The following is a 21,329-nucleotide window of genomic DNA, read 5'->3' on the forward strand; positions in this document are numbered from 1 at the left end:
TCTGCGCTAATAATTGCCTACCTTATGGATTTGAGATGAGGAAACTGGACTTAATCTCACTGGAGTAAGATTTTTTTTTTTTTTAAGTTTATTTATTTTGAGAGAGAGAGAGCCCATGCATCAGCGAGGGAAGGGCAGAGAGAAAAATCCAAAGCAGACTCCAAGCTAGTCAGTGCAGAGCCCCATAGGGGGCTCCATCTCAGGAAGTGCAAGATCACAACCTGAGCCAAAATCAAGAGTCAGATGATTAACCAACCAAGCCACCCAGGCGCCCCTAGAGGTTTTTTATTAGAAGCTTTCAGCATTAACCAATGATTGTGTATATCCAGTAATGGTTAACCCCTTGCTCCAGGACAAATATCAGGAACCTTCAGTCCATGCCCTCCAGTCCACTAAAATAAACACGCATTACACTCTGTGCTGAAATCATTTAAATAATGTTTTAAAATCGCAACTCGCTTGTAGACTCTGGAATTGAAGTTTTTCATTGGTGTCCCCATGCGGACTGCAGTGCCTGCTCAGGAGGCCTAGGGAAGTGCTGAGGCAGGTGTTTGTAATGTTAAACAGCTGAGTGTTTTGTTCTGTTTTTATTTTTCTTTTAATGCTAAATTGCATACTCTGCCAGGGAGTTCTGTTAATAACATAACAAGTTTACCATAGCTGTCTGAGTATGTATGTTACCACTGACCCCTCCTTGCATGGGCTGGAATGAAATCCCATAACTCCCTCCCTGGGTGGGGATCAAGCTGAGGCTTGCCTGGGATCCCCAGCCTTCTTGCAGAGAGAGGTTGCTCTGTCCTCCTCCTCAAGTTTGCGGTTGGTTGGGGGACAGGGGCATTGTGGTTGAGTGGCATAAATACAGAGCCCTGCTTAGGAGCCTGGGGGAAGAGTTGTGCAGAGTTGGTGAGATTGTAGCCAAGGTTAGCAAATTATGGGTCTCTGTTCTGATGGCAGGGTTAGGCAGCTCAAATAGAAACTGCTTCACCAGATAGATTCCTAATTTATAAAGTATAACTTCACAATTCCTAAAAGGGAAATGGAGAGTTAGTAAGGCAGCATCAGTGTACAGCCCCAGATTGCTGGAGCAATCCAGTAATGCTGCCTACTGGGAGCATTGCCCTTCAGCAAGCCGATTTTTAAGTTATTGAAGTTTTTTTCTCTTAGGATAGAATTAGGGCCCAGGAAGGAAAGTAGTGTGTGTGGTGTTAAACAGTCCGTCATTCCTGAGCCACGTGGGGAGTAATTTGGAACAATGCTATTTATTATCTTTGCTTTTGTTCCCTGCATTTTTCACATTCCTATGAATATAGTCAGAAAGTCTCTTGGACTTTTTAAAACTTCAGTTTATGTTAATAATACGGCCATACTCTGCCTTCGTGCACAAATAATAACTACTTTGTATTAAAATATTCTGTAGGAGCACAGTAAAAATGTTGAAATTGTCCTGTCATGTGGCAGAAGGCTAGTAGTAGCTAATGAACTCCTAAAGTTCAGTAGAGAAAGGATAACCGCCTGATAGGAAAGCGAGTAAACGATGTGAGTGAGCAGTTAACAAAAGAAGAATTTAATGGCCAATAAAAATATGGAAAATGTTTGCTTTCACAAATTGAGATGTAATTAAAATATTAATATACATGTTTACCTATCAAATTGAGCAGTTTTTAAAAGAATAAAATCCGGTAGCCAGGATTGGCAAATGAGTAGGAGGATGTATATACTCTCAACAGAGCTGGTGGGGGTGGAAGCTAATATAACCATCCTGGAGAACATTCTGGCAATAACAAATTTTTAAAGGCTTATAATTTCACTCTTAGGAGTTTAATTTTAGTAAACTATTGAGGATGTTTACAATGACAGAGCTCCAGAACTGTTGTTGATCCCAATATTGTTTATAATAGCAAGAAACTTTTTAAAAATTTTTTTTAATGTTTATTTATTTTTGAGAGAGAGAGAGAGAGAGACATGGAGCATCAGCAGAGGAGGGGCAGAGAGAGAGGGGAAACACAGAATCCGAAGCAGGCTCCAGGCTCTGAGCTGTCAGCACAGAGCCTGATGTGGGGCTTGAACTCGTGAATCACGAGATCATGACCTGAGCCGAAGTCGGATGCTTCACTGATTGAGCCACCCAAAACATTTTAAAGAAACAACCTAAATGCCCCTATCAATCCCATTTTGTAGTATGTTTATCATGTACAATTAGTCAATGAATAATTAGTCAAAAAAAATCAGTCATAAATCATTTACAGTTATCAGCCTTTGCCTGGTTATTTAACTGTTTTTGCTGTGATCAGGAAAGCAGTTTAATGAGCTTTTATTCCAGATGAGTTTATGCCATACGAATCTGTGCTTTGTTTTCTTCTCTCCCTACACTCTCTTCCTTGGCAATGTCTGTAGCCACACGGCTTCAGCCCCTGTGAAGAGGCCGCCTAAGTCTGCATCTCCAGCCCTGACTCTTTTTGGAGTTCCAGACTTGCATTTCCAACTGCCTTTTGAACATCTCCGCCTGGATGGCCCATCAGCATGGCAAACTCAGTATGTCCAAAAAAGGAACCGGCCTCTCCCAAGCCCATGCTCCCTGCTTCTGTTCATGGTCTGTTAATCTCAACCAGACACAGACCCTCGTAAGCCATCTTTGGTTCAGCCGTGTCTCCCCCGCCCACCGTCTGTGAAAACCTTACCAAGTCCTTTCCCTTTTTCCTGGCCAGGATTCCTCCCCATTGTGCCCAGCCCTGGCTCCCTCTTTTCCACCCTCCCCAGAGACCCTCCTCCACATCACACCGTTTTTCCTTTCTTGATGTGTTGCAGTTCTGCGTGTTTCAGTGTGTTCTGACCGGTCTTCTCAGTGTTCCTTTATTCCTGCTCCCTTGAATGAATCCATCTTACATTCAACTTGCCGTGTTCTGATTATTTTGCTCCCTTGCCCAGGATGCTGGCTCTCCTCTACCTGTGGAGTAAGAAGGTGCTCAAATTTGTCTGCAGTCTGGCCCCTCTTACCTCTTCGGGGTTCTTCCCCCTTCTCAAGAACTCGGTGCGCTAGCAAATCTGAACGTTCCCTGTCACCAAACGTGTTCTGTTATTCTCCCATGATTAAAACTGTCCTTGTGAAATTCATTCTGTTGGAAGTACCCACTTTCCACCTTACAGATTTCCTTTTTAAGCTTAGTTCGTATATGACTTCTCCCATAAACTCTGCCATGATCTGCCATAACACTTTCCCAGGACCTCCTTTTCCATTCCTCTCTTCCTCTTTAGAATTAGTTGAGTTTCAGTAAATGTTGATCTTCTGAAAGGTCTTTATTTCCCCATGTGGACTGGAGGCTTTTGTACCAAGAGAAAAACTGGCCTTGTTCTTACTGCCCAACCCTGTTTTTCAGTGCTAGTTTCGTTTTTGCCATGACATGGATTTGCAAAATTTGCCTCCCAAAACGTAAAGTCTGGGTTTACTTATGGTGAGATATTTATTTATAACATTAAGCTTAGCAAATAAGAGATTAAAAACGTTAATGCACGTAGATTGCCCTCTTTCATTACCCCCTCCCTCCGTAGTAGTTAAAGCAGTGAACAAAATTCATGACTTTCTGTAAAGTTTTTAGTGGTATTTTTTTTGGAAATGAGATTTACCTAAACCGGTGTACTTGAAGTCTGCAGTTTTAAAATTAGGTTATTCTTACAGTATGTGCTCTTCAGTTCTTTTGATGACCAATTATTTTTCCCCATATTTGAATTAGATGTATATAACCACAGAGGTAGCAATGATGGGCCCGGGGTGTGCTTTCAGAATGGATGGGGAAGAGACTTAAAAGGTAAGGTGTCCTATAGAGCTGGAAAACATCTGTACGTCTGAGAGTTGAGCATTATGCGAGAGTCTGTGGCATATAGCAGGCGGGAGAATCACATAGGAGCCTGTGTTACCGATCCCGTCTGAACCCCTCAGACTGAACACAAGCCTCACTGGGGCCAAGAATTGAAGAACACAGTAGGCGGAGTGATTTTTCCCTCCAGATTGCCTCAATTTATGCCCCACCTCCACCGCTGAGAGCCTTTGGCAAGATTTTTATTCTCCTTGTAGTTCAATTTTCTAACCTCTAAAATGGAGAGATTAATTGTACCTTCCTCATAAATTTGCTGTGAAATCTAAAGGAGATCGTCCACACCTGGCTTGCAGGCAGGGCCTGCTAGTGTTAGCTGTCAGCATGGACAAAGGGCAGAGGGCTGTGTACCCTTAGGCGGTACATTGTAATAGGATAGATTTTCAGAGCATGAACAGTTTCCCTTCATCCAGGGAAAATAGTACTTTGATAGCCCGTAAAATTTTAGTTCTCTTAGCTTCGTTTTTTTTCTTTTGTTTTTTGAAGATTTTGTTTTTAAGTGCTCTCTATGCCCAACTCAGGACTCGAACTTACAACCCCGATATCAAGAATTGCCTGCTCTGGGGCGCCTGGGTGGCGCAGTCGGTTAAGCGTCCGACTTCAGCCAGGTCACGATCTCGCGGTCCGGGAGTTCGAGCCCCGCGTCGGGCTCTGGGCTGATGGCTCAGAGCCTGGAGCCTGTTTCTGATTCTGTGTCTCCCTCTCTCTCTGCCCCTCCCCCGTTCATGCTCTGTCTCTCTCTGTCCCAAAAATAAATAAACGTTGAAAAAAAAAAATTAAAAAAAAATAAAAAGAAAAAAAGAATTGCGTGCTCTACCGACTGAGCCAGTCAGGCACCCCTAGTTCTCTTAGCTTTGAATCCATGTTTTAAAATAATTCTGTTCAAAAAGGAAAAATTTTTTTAAAGTTTCCTGGTTCAACTTCATATTGAATACAAGTCTTCCAATGCCAGAAATAAATGTCTTCAGATTCCAAAGAGGTATCACAAACCTCTTCCTTCCTTTTATTCTCAGAGTGAAAAACAAATTTATGGTGTTTCTTATCTTAAGAACATCCTCAATCATGTATATTTTCATATCAAAAAGGAAAAAATAGTATTTAATTGTTTTGCTTATGTTTAAATAGGCTTTTCCTAGTGGGAAATTGAAATATTTAAAGCTGGCATCTCAAAGACATGGCAGATTAGGATCATACCTCAGAATTGTAAATGAGCATTTGCATTGTTTGCCCCCCCCCCCCCCCCCCCAATGCCTAGATTCTTCTGCTATCCTCATCCCCAAACCTTAGAGGAGTGCAGGGTCAAGTCTAGTCCTGCTTCTCCTGGGAAAGGACAGAGGACAACCAGGGAATATCACTTCAATCCCTGATAAGCCTCATTTTGAGTTTTCTTGATAGACTTTAATGCATTTCCTTATCCTTAGAACTAGTACATCTAACATAAATCTGTTGGAACAGTTTTATCTTTTACAGATGTGACTTGGTCCATTCAGACTGCCATAACAACAGCAACAACAACAGCAAAACCAGATTGGGTAGTTTTTAAACCACAGAAATGTATTTCACAGTCCTGGAGGCTGAAAAGTCCCAGATCAAGGTGACCAGCAGGGCCTAGTGAGGGCCTTCTTCCTGGTTCATGGCCAGCTACTTTGCACTGTCTTCACATTGGTCAGAAGGGGCAGGGATCCCCCCAGAGTCACTGTTATAAGGCACTAATCCTATTCCTGAGGGCTCCACCCTCATTACCTCTAAGCACCTCCCAAAGGCTCCTCCTGTTACCGTCATCTTTGGGGGTTAGGATTTCAACATGAATCTGGGGTGAACAGACATTCAGACCAAAGCAGTGTGCTTTATCTTAGAATAATCTTTCATATAAATCCTAGAATAAAAAAGCTGCCTTCTTAAAAGCTTTCCCAGTGGTCATACCCACCCAAGGACCACAGTGGCCCACCGCTGCTTCCCTTTCATGTCCTACTTCCTCTGCGTAACTTTCAAGATTTCATCCTGTTTCCACCAAATGAACTTCACCATTTAAGTAGTCAAGTAGTGGAGCAGATCAATAAAATACCCCCCAGTCACTTAACTGCTGTATTTGTTACGCTCTTACACTCTGCTTTTCTTCCTGTCACCTTTTCAGATCACATCTGTCCTTCAAAGATAAGCTTCAGTCTTAGTGTAGCTCAAAGCCTCATCCCCTCACTTTACTTTATCCTACACAAATGCTTCCTTTTTTCAGATTCTTTTTCTGTTTATTATTTATACGACTCAGTTTATTTGTTTTGTGTGTGCCTATTTTTTTTTTTCTTTGCAGTTAAGTCCTTTGAGACCGCTACCATAGCAGCCCTTTTTGTAGTTGCAATATGGTAGGTGTGCCATAAATAACATTTTTTTAATTCTTTTTTTAAAGTTTTTGTTTAAATTCCAATCAGTGCCATAAATATTTTTTAAGGCTGCTGATGACATGTAGATTAGAATGAGTGGCTATTAGTTGCTTTACCAACTGATTCATAGAAAAAAAAGTGAGTTTACTAAAAGTATTATGAATAAGAACATGTTAGGTGCATATTGAAAGCAAACAAAACAAGAACAGCAACATCAGAGTCTTTTTACACAAATATATATAAAATGCACTAGGAAAACAAAAGTACCAATTAAGAAATAGAGCATGAATATCATTTCAAAACTGGAAGAACTGGAAAAGCTATGTTACTTTTGAGGAACTTTATTCATTCATTTATTTATTGAGAGAGAGTGAGCAGGGAAGGGGCAGAGAGAGGAAGAGAGAGAATCCCGAGCAGGTTCCAGTGCAGAGCCCACCTTTGGGACTTGATGCCACAACCCTGGGATCATGCCTTTGCCTAAATCAAGAGTCAGACGGTCAACTGACCGAGCCACCCCGGTGCTCCATATTTAAGGAACTTTAAATTTTGATAATTCAGATCTTTTAGGATAACTTTGTTTAAATATGAATACTGGCTGAAGACAGTTGTAGCTGCCAGATTTCATGAGATTAGAAAAATACCTTTTTTTACAGTTTTTAAGTTTTTATTTTGATTCCAGTTAACATACGGGGGTTATGTTAGTTTCATGTGTACAATGTAGCAATTCACCAATTCTACACATCTCCCTGTGCTCATCAAGACAAGTGCCCTTCTTAATCCCGAGCCCTAGAGAAATACCTTTTTGTGTTTTCTACAGTCCAAATGAGAGGAGTCTTGGTACGTGCGTCAGTTACTAAATGCACTGTCCCCATATCAGTATTTGAATGAATTCATCCAGACCTTTGCAGGTTTCCTACAGGGTTTCTCTTTCCCCAGAACCTCTAGGAGTGCCCCCCCCCCCCCCGGCCCCCGCCCCCGCCCAGCTCACAGGTTTCCTGTGACAGTCTGGTTTTTCTGGGTATGCTTAGGCTCTGCCCTCCTAGTGTCTGCCTGCAGGGATGTGCTCTGGGGACTCACTCCTGGCCTTGCTTCCTCAGTTGCAAACCAGCATGTGGGGAAATGCTGCCCCTAGTTGAAGGTTGGGGCAGAACCGCCTACTTTGGTCTCTTCTCATTTCTTTTTTTTTTTTAATTTTTTTTTTTAACGTTTATTTATTTTTGAGACAGAGACAGAGCATGAATGGGGGAGGGTCACAGAGAGAGGGAGACACAGAATCTGAAACAGGCTCCAGGCTCTGAGCTGTCGGCACAGAGCCCGACACAGGGCTCGAACCCATGGACCGTGAGATCATGACCTGAGCTGAAGTCGGACGCTTAACCGACCGAGCCACCCAGGTGCCCAGGTCTCTTCTCATTTCAGTGCCTCCCCCCCATCCTCCCCACTCACTTCCCCTCCTCCACCCCCCCTTCCCTTACCTCTACATAACCCCAGGATTCCAAGGAAAGCAGTTTAGAAGTGACCAGTACAAACAGATCCCACGTCGAGCCATAATCCCGCTGTGCAGTTTTGTTCTGCTCTGGCGTGTCTGGCTCATCCTGACCATTGCTGAGAAACTTCTTTCCCCTTTTTAATAAAAACCGCTCTTTCACCTAGTATTTCCATTTTGGGGAAGACTTAACTCCATTCATCCGATGATATAGGTGGAGAACCTTGAAGTCATCCTTGGCTCTTCCCGATTTCTACTTCTGCTTTGTTAGCAAATCACCTTGCTTTTCTGCCTTCAGAGTATGCCCCACTCTGCCCGCCTGGGCAGCCTCCTTTTCTGTTTCTCTGCTAGAAACTACAGCGGCCAGCTAGCTGGCCGCCTTTGTTTTCTCACTCTTTCTTCCCCGCAGCCTCATGTAGCGGTTCGGTACGTGGATTCCAAACCACATTGCCTGCAGTATACCTGGCTCTACTGTCACATGACCCTGAGTGTGTTAGACTTTCTGGGACTCCGTTTCCCTCACAGTTAAATGAAGACCAGGATAATGATACTTTTTACCTCGTGTGGTTGTATCAGAGGAGTTCTTACACACAAATCTCTTAGAATAGTGTGGGCAGATGGTCAGCATCTGGCAAACGTCAGCTAGTAGGTGATACTGAGGTTATTGCAGTTGCCATGTTTTATGCATCCAGAACTGAAACCGACCTTCTTGAAACATTGATCAGATATGTTTCCATTGGCTTTGTGTCCCTTTTAGAGCAGTATCCGAAGTCGTTACCATGGCTTGCTGAGCCCTTCCTAATTTGCCCGTGCTCACTCTAGTCCAGCTGGCCTGCGATGGTTTTCCACTTGGCCCAGCCATTTCGGCCTTTGCTCTCATTTTCCCTCAGCCACAGTGCTCACCCACAGATATTTGCACAACCTGCCACTCCCTTCATTTTAGTCTCTGCTCAGATGTGAGCTCCTCAGAGAGGTCTTCCTTGATTTCTGTTCTAGAAATCATCCTGTTTTCTGTGTCCTTCAACCTTATGAAAAGATAACTACCTAACATTATATGTTTGTTTATTGGTTATTTATTCACTACACTAAGTTCCATAATAAATGAAAACAAGGGACTCTGTTTTGTTCATCATTGTAGCCCCTCCCTACCAAGGCCTTTCAGGTACATAGTTGATGCTCAGGGGGTGTTTGCTATGGGATGGATGGGGTGGGGTGGTGGGTGGATGAACAAAGAAAGATTTTCCCCTTTGTTCTTTGCTCAAGATATGCTCAGGTTACCAGATAGCTGGAGAGGCCTCAGTGAACTTTTTTTAAGATGAGATCACTTTAGAGAAGAGAAGACTTCAGGTTGGGTGTTTTGGTTTTGTTTTAAGTTTTATTTATTTTGTGAGAGAGAGTGTGTGCACACACTCGCAGGGGGGACCAGAGAGAATCACAAGCAGTCTTCCCGCTATCATCATGGAGCCTGCCTGACATGGGGCTTGATCTCACAAACCATGAGATCGTGACCTGAACCGAAACCAAGAGTCGGACGCTTAACTGACCAAGTCCCGCAGGTACCCTGAATTGGTACCTTCTTATACTACTGTTCAAGGTCTGCTACACATGCCTTCCCTAGCTGCTAGTGACAAGGAAATTATCTGGGTTTATTCAATCCACTGAGCTCATGCTGTTTTGCCTGTTACTACCAACCTCAAGTCCCAAGAGAAAGCATGTAAGTCTATCTGGAATCAGAAAAAATAGAGACGTATGGAATGTTTACCAAGAATTCTGCTTCTGAAAGAGCTGTAGGTCCAGGCTGTTTATGAAAATGTGATTTTTTTTTTTTTAAGCCTTCAGGTTTAAAATGCTTCCTAGTCTCTCAGAGATGGAACACTGAGTTACTTATTCACTAATCAGTTGAATATGAATTTTAAAAATTAGCATTTGCCATTTATCCTTTAAATAATGATGTAACTTAATTAGTGTGTAATAACTTTATACTAATTCATTGACATTAATACTGACCCTATTAAAAAAAAAATACTGACCCTATTGACTTCAATCCATGAAGAGATTGGAGAAGTGAAGGATTTCGGGAATAAGTGGTGACCATCTTTATTTTTGTTTTTTGCATAATTCCTGAGGTTTTTTGTTTTTAATCACTCTTTCTAATTTCAGCTGGTTACTATACTACGGTCGTAGAACCTATGAGTTCTTTTAGTGCTTCCTATTTTAGACCTCTCTTCACCTTCGTGTTTATTAACCCAACGGTCTTCTGAACTATATCTTGTTATAATCTGAGTGAAAAAACGACTTTCTTTCTGGTTTGAGGAGGAGTGAGTCACTTAGCCTTTTTTTACACTTAGCCTTTTTTTTTTTTTTTAAAGTCACTGACAAATGAGTTAATGTTTGGAGTTGAACTAAATTCAGAGACAGTGTCAGATTGGGTGTTTCGCCTTCGGACAGTAATAATGTAGGTGTTCTTTGGTTGAGCTCAGGGATGATAGTCTCCCCTGGAGCAGAACAAAGACTCACTTGATCTTGATTATCAGTACGAATGAAGGTGAAAGTAGTTCCTGAATCCTTCTGACCTTTGGGGTTTTAAGCAAGGGCACATGGCTTGTAACAGCCAAGTGATACTCTCTGATTCTTCGATGTCAGTTCTTCCCTTCACCGTGAAGCAGATTTCCCCAGGCTTTGGATTACTCACCAACCTACCTTTGTAGTCTTTGTGTCAACGTAGAATATCTTCGCCTTTTCTTACCTACAAAATACGGTTTTTGTTTAGGAGAATGTAAGTGTAAAAGTAGTCCCAAATCAGAGATTTCTTTTATAAAATGTTTTCCTTTTTATTCATGTATGTATAGATTTTTAAAACCATCATCGTTATTATTACAGGCTATGGTTGCTTGTTATCCAGGCAACGGAACGGGTTATGTACGTCACGTTGATAATCCAAATGGAGATGGAAGATGTGTGACGTGTATATATTATCTTAATAAAGACTGGGATGCCAAGGTATGCAGCTTGCTTGACCGTTCTTTTTTTTTTTTTTTTTTTTTTCTCATAGGTATTAAGACTCAGATTCCTCTTAGGTGAGACTGTCTTTCACACATGGAATAGTCTAAAATTTCTTAGATTTGTTTCAGTCTTGGGTATTAGGAGTGGATCTTTGTAAGTGAAATCTAATAATATGTCTCAAAAAGTGGATTCCCTTGTTTTCAGATATTAGAGCATTCATCCAAATGTAACATTTTGTTGTTGTTGTTGTTTTTTCTCTTTTAAGTAAGCTCTACTCCCAACGGGGGGCTCGAACTCATGACCCCGGGATCAAGAGTCGCATGCTCTACTGATGGAGCCAGCCAGGTGCCCCCCCAAATTTAACTGATACCAAAATGTATTTAATTAAAATATATACGTTTTAGTGGCTTTTATAAAAAACATTTCTGAGAACACTTGTTTTATAACGGCTTTTGAGGGAGATTATATATAAATAATTATTATGGGTTATTTCCTACTTCTTGTTGTTGCAGAGATACTGTCTGGCATTGGGTTATTGAATTGAATATTGGAGGCAGGATTCCTTCTCTCCTGATTATGGAAAAACTAGAAGTTTATCAGTGCTGACAAATCCTGTAAAACCTACTAGAGTTTACAGTACATTTTCTCTTGTTTTAAATATTTATTTCCTTATATTAGCCTGAGTTTCACTTGAGTTTAAATGATTGAAACCTCAGAAGTATGTCATGCTTTGTTACTGCTTTGTAGGTTGTTTAAACTAATTTTGGGTTGATTTTTTAAAATCTATATTTACTTTTATTGAAGCAAAATATTCAAATAGAAAAATGAACACACTGTATGTGATAGCTCTGTGGATTTTCAGAGGGAACACACCTGTATAGCCAGGGTAATTTTTTTTTAATGTTTCTTCATTTTTGAGAGAGAGAGAGAGAGAGAGAGAGAGAGAGAGAGAGAGTGTGTGTGTGTGTGTGCGTGCGCGCGCGCGCGTGTGTGTGTGTGTGTGTGTGAGCGGGGGAAGGGCAGAGAGAGAGGGAGACAGAATCTGAAGCAAGCTCCAGGCTCTGAGCTGTCAGCACTGAGTCTGACATGGGCCTCGAACTCACGACCCATGAGATCATGACCTGAGTTGAAGTCGGATGCTTAACTGACTGAGCCACCCAAGTGCCCCAGTAATTTTTAAAAATCAAATAACCTTTAAACACTTCCCTCCCACAAACAAACATATACACAGAAATGGAAAGCACCAAGTCTTAATTATGTAAAAACCTAGTCCTATCCTAAATCATACCCTAAAACCTAAGGCATGCTCACAGTGTTGTTCTAGTAATCTTTCTGTGTTATACTAATTTAAAGATTTTCCTCTGGTTTTGCCCAAGTTCAAAATGAAGGTAAGTTTTACTACTAAGTAGATGTTGAGGCATTACAACGTGCATGGTTTTTCTATTACAGCTTTCAAAGTTTAAAAGAAAGAAATTTGGTCATTCACCTTGAGCCCAACATACAAAACAGATTGATGTAACTTCGGTTAAAACTTAAAAAATATTTCTCCCCAATTCTGTGAATATCTTGACAGCTAGAAATATGTTTGAACAACTCCTAACTTCTGTATTTTGTTAGGTTTTTTTAGGCTGCTCTCCTTTTAATTTTGATATGACCTAGCCAAGGTCATTAATACGTAGTTTCTAAATTAGTACGTAAGAAGAAAAAGTCATTAGGATTTTTGTATATAGATCTAAAAGCTTCCATTGCAAGATTACACTGAGTATGTACAGCATGCCAGACATCATTCTGGATGCTGGAAATAGACCAGAAATAGAAATAACCCTCATGGAGCTTGGAATCTAGTGGAGGGAACAGATGAGTACATTAACAATTGCTTATGCCCAGTGCAGGATAGATTGCTGTGGGACCACGTAGGGGGCCACCTAATTCAGGGTTCAGGGAAGGTTTCCCACAGGGGGATTGGAAGCTTTAATTACCTGTTTTCAAATATTTTCAGCAGATCACCTGTGATATTCCCAGTGACTCCAGTCAAAGGGCAAGGGGAAGAAAGGATATGTTCTTGGTCATAGTCTAGAGATTCTTTAGATGTTTGCATGAGTGCCACGGGAATCCATCTGAAGAGAGCCTGAGGAAGGCAGGCCAGGGTACACAGTAGCTCAAATTTAACTTAAGGATGAGCCTGATAAACAGCTTGTCTACAGATTCTGGGCATAGGCTCAACCTCCTTGATGTCTTGATTAAGTATGAGTTCCTTTCAGTTTTAGAATCTACGTGCTTAGGAGTTCAGTTCTTCAAGGGTAAAGAGCTACTCAGTTGGGTGGGTTTTGCCTCACTTTAATTCCCCCCAGATTGTAAGTACCACAAGGACAGCATCTGTGTGCACAGTTCCCTCCTCTGTCCTGAGGGCCCGGCACAGGTCCCAGAACAGTAGACACTCGGTTGGTATGGGAATAAATAGGTGAGTCCATCTGATTCCAGATAGAGAAGGATGTGTATTTGGGTGAATAGTAATTATCCTTTCTGGATGGAATCCAGTGCTGTAAGCAGCTAGCCGTCAATGTGTGAGGCCCAGTCTTGCAAGGGAGAGCCCCCATTTCTAATAAAATGACCGCAGTGATGATCATAAATGAGGACACTTTCTACTGATAGTTTGAATTCCTTAAGTAAGAGCCATTAAATTTGTGACTGTCCTGTTAATTACTGTTGAATGTTAAAACACAGTAAGCCCTTTATTCGACATACTTAACCATTTATAGTAATTGAAACGGACACATTTTTAAAGAATAGGCTAATTAAGCATATCATTAGCATACCTAAATCAGAAAGGTGTAATGACTAGTTTTTAAAACTTCGAAGTGTCATGTTTAAGCCTTTTGAATTCAGAATATTCATCTGTTTCACCAAATATTTACAAAAAAGTCCCTAAAAAAATGAATTTTTCCTCATATCATTGCATGTACTTGGAATCTCAGCTCCTTTTCATACCTTGTTAATTGGAATGTATTTGTGAATAATCCAGTTAAGAATTTTGATTCTGAAATGATCTCCCCCGCCCCCCATCAATTTAATTTTATAGTATTCTTACTCTCATACTCAAATATTTGGCTCTTTTCCTTAGGTAAGTGGAGGTATACTTCGAATTTTTCCAGAAGGCAAAGCCCAGTTTGCTGACATTGAACCCAAATTTGATAGACTGCTGTTTTTCTGGTCTGACCGTCGCAACCCTCATGAAGTACAACCAGCATATGCTACAAGGTAGTATTCCTTTTAAGAAAAATTTGGAAAAGACTGTGGTAGAAGAGGAGGGGATAGATAGGATATACTTGAAAGTTTTCTATTTTCCTGTTGTCGAGTAATCTTTATCATAATGCTTCAGTCATAACTTTTAATTTGGATAATTTTATATGACTTATTCCCAGTTCAGTGCCAAGCGTTTGTGACTTTCTTTGCACACTCACTTATGTTTAGGCTAAGAAATGGAAATACAGGCCATCTGTCTCCAGCCCTGTCTCCTTGTCTTATGCATCTCTAACTACTATCCATTCTGCAATTCTGTGATAGTCATTTGGGGGACAGAAGGATTCTACAGAGAAGGAAAAAGGCAGTTTTTTAAAAGAGAGTGAGGGAGGAAAAAGAGGGATAATGTAGAAAAATTTTACAAAACAGAAAAATCAGAAGCACTCAGAGAGTAGAAGTGAGGAGGAAAAAGTTGCCATGTGTGGGAGTTCACGTTAGCCAAGTAACTCTTCAGCTTTAATAATAAGCATCTGTGAGCCTTATTATATATTCTTTCTGCCATTTTCCTACATTGAAATGTTAAGAGTATTAAAATGGAAGATGTTGCGGACCTCATTATAAATATTTATAGAAAAATAGCACTGTTTTTCAGATACCCACTTTTCATTACAGAAGGGACCTTGAGCATCATGGTAATGAATTACCGGCATTCAGTGGGTAGGTGGGGGCAGAGGAGGCCTAGCCTCAGATACAACAGGAGAAGAGCGGGCTTTACCCGGTGATGCTAGGCGTGGGCCAGCCCCAGTGCGGCTCCAATTCCAAAGACTTTGTTGTCATCTCTCTTTTTCCTTCTTTGCATTTTTTTTGTTTGAAGTAATCCCTATACCCAGCGACCTCCAAGGTCAACAGTTGCATGTTCTACCGACTAAGCCAGCCAGGTGCCCCTCTTTTCTTCCTTCTGAGCTGTGTTGCCTTTAACCCTGATTCACACAGCTGGTAGCAAGCCTAGTAGTTTGTGGTAAGAGATCCTAAGAAGCCACAGATGGAAACCAGGGGGGATCCTGTCCCATCAGATGATGTGCCTGTCCTGACTCTCCCATCTCTCCTGCTGGCACCCGGTGCCCGTCTCTGCTCCTGCTGCTTCTTTAAAACCCCTTTGACCTAGAAACGGCTTCATAGACCTTCCTTTTTATGGAATCTTGAGTATGGTCTGCTTGTATCGTTTCTAGATAAAGAGAGAGTGGACATTTTTAGGTAGTAAATGCCAAACAGCTGTGGAGAGTAGATGCTACAGGACGTTGGAAGAGGGAGAGAGTGGCATTAATTGGAAAAGATGGACTAGATGAGCCAGGTGTCACAGTGAAGAGAGGAGCTCAGCTGGGCCCAGAATGACCAGAAGCGCAGAGTTAATGTGAGGAGAAGGACTCTTGAGTAGGTTGATGGGAGATCAGGGCAGAAGAATAGAATGGCGTGTGAGTTTCCAGCTGTGTTCCGGTGAGGACTACGGGCTAGAGAAGGGGTTGATCCAGATGGGAGGACTCCGATTACTAAGTAACTGAAAATTTGGGGCAATATCTGTGCACCTTTCCCATTGCCAAGGCCACTGGGGAAACATAGAAGAGGCTACATGGTTAGAAGGGTGCTGGAGCTCTGGAAGGAGCAGAATCTGGAAGTCAGGAGGCCTCATTTTGACCTCCTTGTTGTCACTCAGCAGCTGAGTGATCTGTGAACCTCACTTTGCCCAGTTGTCCAGACTCTGACTCTCCTCTGCCTTTGACGCCTTCCTTGAGACGCCTACCTGATTCAGTTCTCGTTCAGTTCACATTCATGGGCTCTTCATCCGATCCGTGTTGCTCCCCCACCAGGGAGCCCTGGCCAGAATCTGCATGATGGTTTCACTGTTGTGTTCTAAGGAATTAACCATTTATAGGGTGTTTTTACTTCCTTGTGTGTGTGTGTGCACTTTCCCCATTATTGGTACCAGAAGCTGTAACTGTGCTCTGTAGTATTTGATAAACCAGAGATTCTTCCTTTATTTGTGGAATGAGCTCTTCCAATTAAGTGAAGTTTTCAGAGGAATGGAGTTTAGCTAAATAAACTTGAAATGTTAAAACAGAGTGTGTTTTGGTAAAAATCCTGAAAACTCTTAGCATAATTTGAAGTCTTTCTTGATGGCTCCAGGTTATAAACTTGTAAACGTCCCTCAGTCTTTGCGGTAATTCAGCGACGTCCTCAGAAGCGGTTCAAACTGTTAGCCCTCCTCCTCTCCACAGGACCCCAGCCTGGGGTTCTGTTCTGCGGAACTTAATGCTATTGATAGTGTGCTTTTTCTGTAACAGCCAGTTCTTTTACTTTCTTATTGTCGGTTTCCGATCTGTGGGCTTGCAAAACAGATAATCAAGCAGGTTAAGTAGGTGGTAAGAACATCATGAAAACTCATCAACTTGGCAACATCACTGTTAGGTGCTCTTGCCCCTCTGCTATACTCTTGAGCATTGAGCTTCCTGGAGAGGTGGGTTGTTATCCTCTGAGATCATTCAATTTAGGCATTACTTTGGCATTACACGTTTTAATAGGCTGTTGGAAGAGCTTACCACTTTTTTTCTTCCCCCCCGGTGTGATCATTCTTAACCCTATTCTAAATTTTCTTGTAGGTACGCAATAACTGTTTGGTATTTTGATGCAGATGAGAGAGCACGAGCTAAAGTAAAATATCTAACAGGTAAACATTATTTGGGGCCAGGGTCTACTGCAGGGAAAGCGCCCGCAGTCAGGCGGTGCTGTCCGTGAGTGTGAGCGCAGACACAGCCTTTATTAATACCACAAAGACTTGCTCCTTGTTTCTGTCAGATTCCTTAATTCCTTTAGGTAAAAGAGGACTTCTCTGAAGCTCTCTTCGTTGTTATCATTAACCAAAAAATTATTCAAAGATTAGGAAAGTTTGAGGCAAGAAACCGTCAGAAAATTATTCAGACACAAGCGGAGTTTTTCTGTGATTATATCCCTTTCAATCGCAGGCTGCCAAACACTTCTGATAACTGCCATCTGGCTTCCTTTCATGCTCCTCTTAGCAGGAAGTTCATAAGTATGCTTTCCTTTTTATTTATTTATTTTTTTTAAGTTTATTTATTTATTTTGAGAGAGAGAGAGAATCCCAAGTAGGCTCCGCACTGTTAGCGCAGAGCCCGACACGGGGCTCCAACCCACAAACAATGAGATCATGACCTGAGCCGAAACCAAGAGCTGGATGCTTAACCGACTGAGCCATCCAGGCGCCCCAGTACCCTTTCCTTTTTAAAAGTACGTGCTCTAACGAATACGTAAAGAATCCAGGTTTTCCACATTGAACGTGAATTTTTGAAGAACGTTAATACAAAGGAGATGAATTGAAATGCTGAAACCATTAAGTGAGGTGTGCTGAGTCTGTACCTGCCAGTGGTGTCCATGGACCAAACACACTTGCACCAGATCTGAAGATCCTTCGGCGTGCTGGCCTCCCCCGCCGTCCCTACCACGGACTCTCTCCCAGGAGAAGTGGGTCTTACTTTTCTAACAGATGGACCACTTCCTTCTTTAACCCTACCCTATATCTCCAAAGGCTGCTCAGTGCTCACATTACTGATTAGCTGTATTTTCATGAGCCGTCGATAATCCCACACCAACCTTTTATAAAACTATAAAATTGGGGGCGCCTGGGTGGCTCAGTTGGTTAAGTGTCTGAGTTTGGCTCAGCTCGTGATCTCGTAACTTCTGAGTTCAAGCCCCGTATCAGGCTCTGTGCTGACACCTCAGAGCCTAGAATCTGCTTCGGATTCTGTGTCTCCTCCTCTGTCTCTGCCCCTCCCCTGCTCACACTCTGTCTCTCTCTCAAAGATAAATAAAACATTAAAAAAAATTTTTTTAACCCTATAATTGGATGTTTGTGCTTTTAAGTTCTTATTTGTGGCAGAACCCTAGTGGTGAGCTTTCAGTGACAACACACTGCTATTTTGTAGCAATTCACATTGCTTTTGAAGTGAAAAGGAGATAAAATCATGATCGCTGTAGAGAATGGCTTTTCCTTTTGAAGGTTTGCTAGTTCAGAGTAATGCATCAGTTACAACAGTGCTACCGGTAGATTTTAAGAGTGAGAGTGTGATCGTTTTCAGGGGATGTATGTTTGCAAAGCTGAGGCATGGTGCACACTGTTAGCTCAGTGGGAAGCAGTAACAGAAGCTAGCTGGTGCTTAATGAATGAGTAATAATTGTTGTGTTTTTTTTTTGTTTTTTGTTTTTTGTTTTTTGTTTTTTTTTTGCCTTGCAGGCGAAAAAGGTGTGAGGGTTGAACTCAATAAGCCTTCTGATTCAATCAGTAAAGACGTCTTATAGAGCCTTTGATCCAGCAATACCCCCCTTCACCTACAGTAATTGTTGACGCGATTTGTTAACTTGTGAATACAAATAAGTGGGATAAAGACAAATAGACAACCAGTTGGCATTTTAATAAGGAAACAGAAACAACTTCTTTGTGTTGCATCAGAAGGAAGATCTGGACTGCGTGACTTTGTACTGCATGATCGACTCCAAACCTGTGATTGCTAATGGGAAGAGTATAAGCCACCAGCTGACAATGGTATTGACATCTGGACATGAAATAAGTGCCCTCGGTAGAATTTTTTCATTCTTAATATTTTGCCAGATCTGTCATCTAGATGAGTTCATTTCATCGCTCCCTTTTTTATATAGTCAAGTTTGAATTTGAAGTAATTTTTGTATGATCAGGTACAATATATCAAAACTGAATTGAGAAAAAATTACAGTATTATTCCCCAAAATAGCATCGATCTATTTTTGTAAACTTCTTCGTACTATTAAATTTTGCCCTAAAAGACCTCTCATAATGATTGTTGCCAGTGACTGATGATTCCTTTCATTTTCTTTTTACCTAACGTAAGAAAAGGAGCACTTTACTCACCAACTAAAAAATCAGATTGTTTTGTAGTCCCGTCTCGTACACTAATTTGAACTCTTAAAAATTGCTGCTGTCGTTTTTTTGACATTGTTAATGGAACATAACAGTACAAACCATCACCATTTACTACTACAAATAACTTTCAGTTCACATTTTGTAAGAAAAAATACCCAGAAGGCTTTATTTTTTAAGTTAGAATTTTTACAAGACTAAAGTGACTGGCACTAAATGAACTTGATCTGCCCTCTGCATCAAGTTCCCGAGATAAAGGGCTTTCTCACGCTTTCAGGTATATTCTGTAGATGTAGAAGGTAACGTCCCCTTCCTAAGAGCTCTCCTTCCCAGCCAGTCAGTCGTACTTCCAATTTTGCTGTTATGTTTTCCTCCTCCTGCGACCCACGTGATGTGCAGATCAGAACCTTGCTTCTGTTGGATGGCGTCGGGGCAGGGGCGGGCGGACAGAGCGCCAGGGCTGAGCCGAGATAGCGCAGACCAGTGCTGAGGCAGGTATTCCCTAGGCGTGATACTCGCCTCCTTGTCAGTACTGAAAGGTGTGTGTTTAGCTTAAAAAAACAAAAAGTGGAAAACCAGATGATTTTTTCTGTTTTATGATTTTTCTTTTACTTTTCAGAAGAAGAGGGAATATTACAGTATCACACAAGGCCTCCCAGACTTTTGTTTTTTGATATATGAACTGGGATGGATACATAAGACTTCATGTTCCTGGGCTAGTCTTTAGCAGAGCCCAGAGGGTGGTATCCGTATTTAACGTGAATTAGGGTCTAGACCTTGCCCACTTCAGTTTTCTATCTCTGTCCTTAATCTTTGCCAAAATGTGTGTACAGAAATATTTCTGTATATTTCAACTTATGACAGTTTTAGCATCTGTATAGTTTGTATTCAATTAGAGACCTTTTCTATGGAAAGCTCAGTAATTTTTATTAAAAGATTGTTATTCATGTAAAACATGAAAAAAAAAAATCTAGTGAGACCAATAGTGTGGACTTAGGGTGGGGTTAAATATTCAGTATCGTGATCTCACTTAGAACTTGCAGGAGAAAATTAGAGCTTATGGTTGTTTTTCCTTGCCCGTGTTCAGTTTTGTTCCACTTCCTCTCTCTGTTCCAGATAATGCAATGTAACATCTCTCTAGTAAGTGCCTCTGCCAGCCGGACCTGGGAGAGCAAGCTGTCTTTGCCATCTGGTCTGCGTGCGGCACGCTGCACTCGGCCTTGACTCAGAAACGCTGTCATGTTTAGGTCTAGTGGAGACTGTTCTGTTGATGGGGGGAGGGGGGGTTGTGTGATTGTCAGGGTGGGAGCCCCTGTGTCATTCACATGTGTGTCTCTGCAGTTGTGCAAAGTGTCAGATTCTACTCTATGTGGGTTGTGCTTTCCAGGCAGGTCTTAACATTTGTACTTTTCGGAAAATTTTATCTAATTCCTTGGAGATCATTGTGAAAGGATCAAGGAATCCAGGAGAGCCATTTCTTTAATATCCATTTAAAACCTGTTTGTTTCATGTTAGCGGGACCGTTAACTTGTCACCAAACAGGACTATGTTTAAAACAAAATTTAAAACTACTTGTGGCCTATATATGTTTAATCCTAGTTAAAGACAAAGCTTCTAATGCTGTTTTTCATTGAATACGTTAACCGGCTGTAAAACACAGACCTTTATCAACAGCAGGCAAAGAATTTCAGGATTCATATACAGATAGACGGGAAAGTCATGTAATTTGAAAAGCAGTGTTCCGTTACGAAAGAGCTCTCAAGTTGCTTGTAAAGCTAATCTAATTAAAAAGATGTATAAATGTTCTTGAAAAATTATGGTTGTTATTTCCAGCTGTCTTTTTTTTTTTTCTTTCGGTTTTTAAATCTTTTATCCTACACGGACAGTCTTAATGGGCCCTTCTATCAGATAATGTGCTTTTCTATCACACATCTCTGGCTCAGTCCAGAATGTCTGGGATGAATTTTTATAAATGATAATGAGGGAAAGAGAGACAACAGTAAACACAGGAGTCTAACAATCCTAGAGACGTCCTGGGGGTGATTGGCCTGTCCATGGGATCCATGAGCTCTCCGTTTGGATTCTCAACAATTGGATTCTTGCCGTTTCAATAGAATTTTTAAAACTACCCTAACACCAGGGCTGCTGAGCATATCTGTATCACCCACTCTGCAACAAACAAGAAGGGGCATCAGGCATAGATCTATAATTGTCACAGGTGTCCTATCTATGTGTGCACAAAAGTTTACTTTGTGTGGTCATGGACTAAAATGTAAGAGCTCTTGCCATGTGAGATCAATAGACACGTTCCTTTATCTCTTATCTAAGAAACTTTTAGTGTGGTGTTCTCGTTATTTTCCAGCCTCTCTCTTGGGGCATTTGGATAACTG

At 41.4% G+C, this 21,329-nt stretch overlaps 1 protein-coding gene across 3 annotated transcripts in view; it reads left to right on the forward strand.

The window, feature by feature from the left end:
• The window catches only part of EGLN1 (egl-9 family hypoxia inducible factor 1), a 58,176-nt gene extending 37,420 nt beyond the window's left edge, over positions 1-20,756 (forward strand). The window contains exons 2-5 of one of the 3 annotated variants that reach the window (XM_047824512.1): positions 10,614-10,733; positions 13,858-13,994; positions 16,631-16,698; positions 18,280-20,756. In XM_047824512.1, the coding sequence (XP_047680468.1) occupies positions 10,614-10,733; positions 13,858-13,994; positions 16,631-16,698; positions 18,280-18,344 (390 nt within the window). In that variant the 3' untranslated portion in view covers positions 18,345-20,756. The remainder of the gene's footprint in view (positions 1-10,613; positions 10,734-13,857; positions 13,995-16,630; positions 16,699-18,279) is intronic. The other 2 variants (XM_047824514.1, XM_047824513.1) reach the window with 2 other exon arrangements.
• Positions 20,757-21,329: the final 573 nt, after the last annotated feature.

Source organism: Prionailurus viverrinus, chromosome D2, assembly GCF_022837055.1.
Source record: "Prionailurus viverrinus isolate Anna chromosome D2, UM_Priviv_1.0, whole genome shotgun sequence".
Lineage (NCBI taxonomy): Eukaryota > Metazoa > Chordata > Mammalia > Carnivora > Felidae > Prionailurus > Prionailurus viverrinus.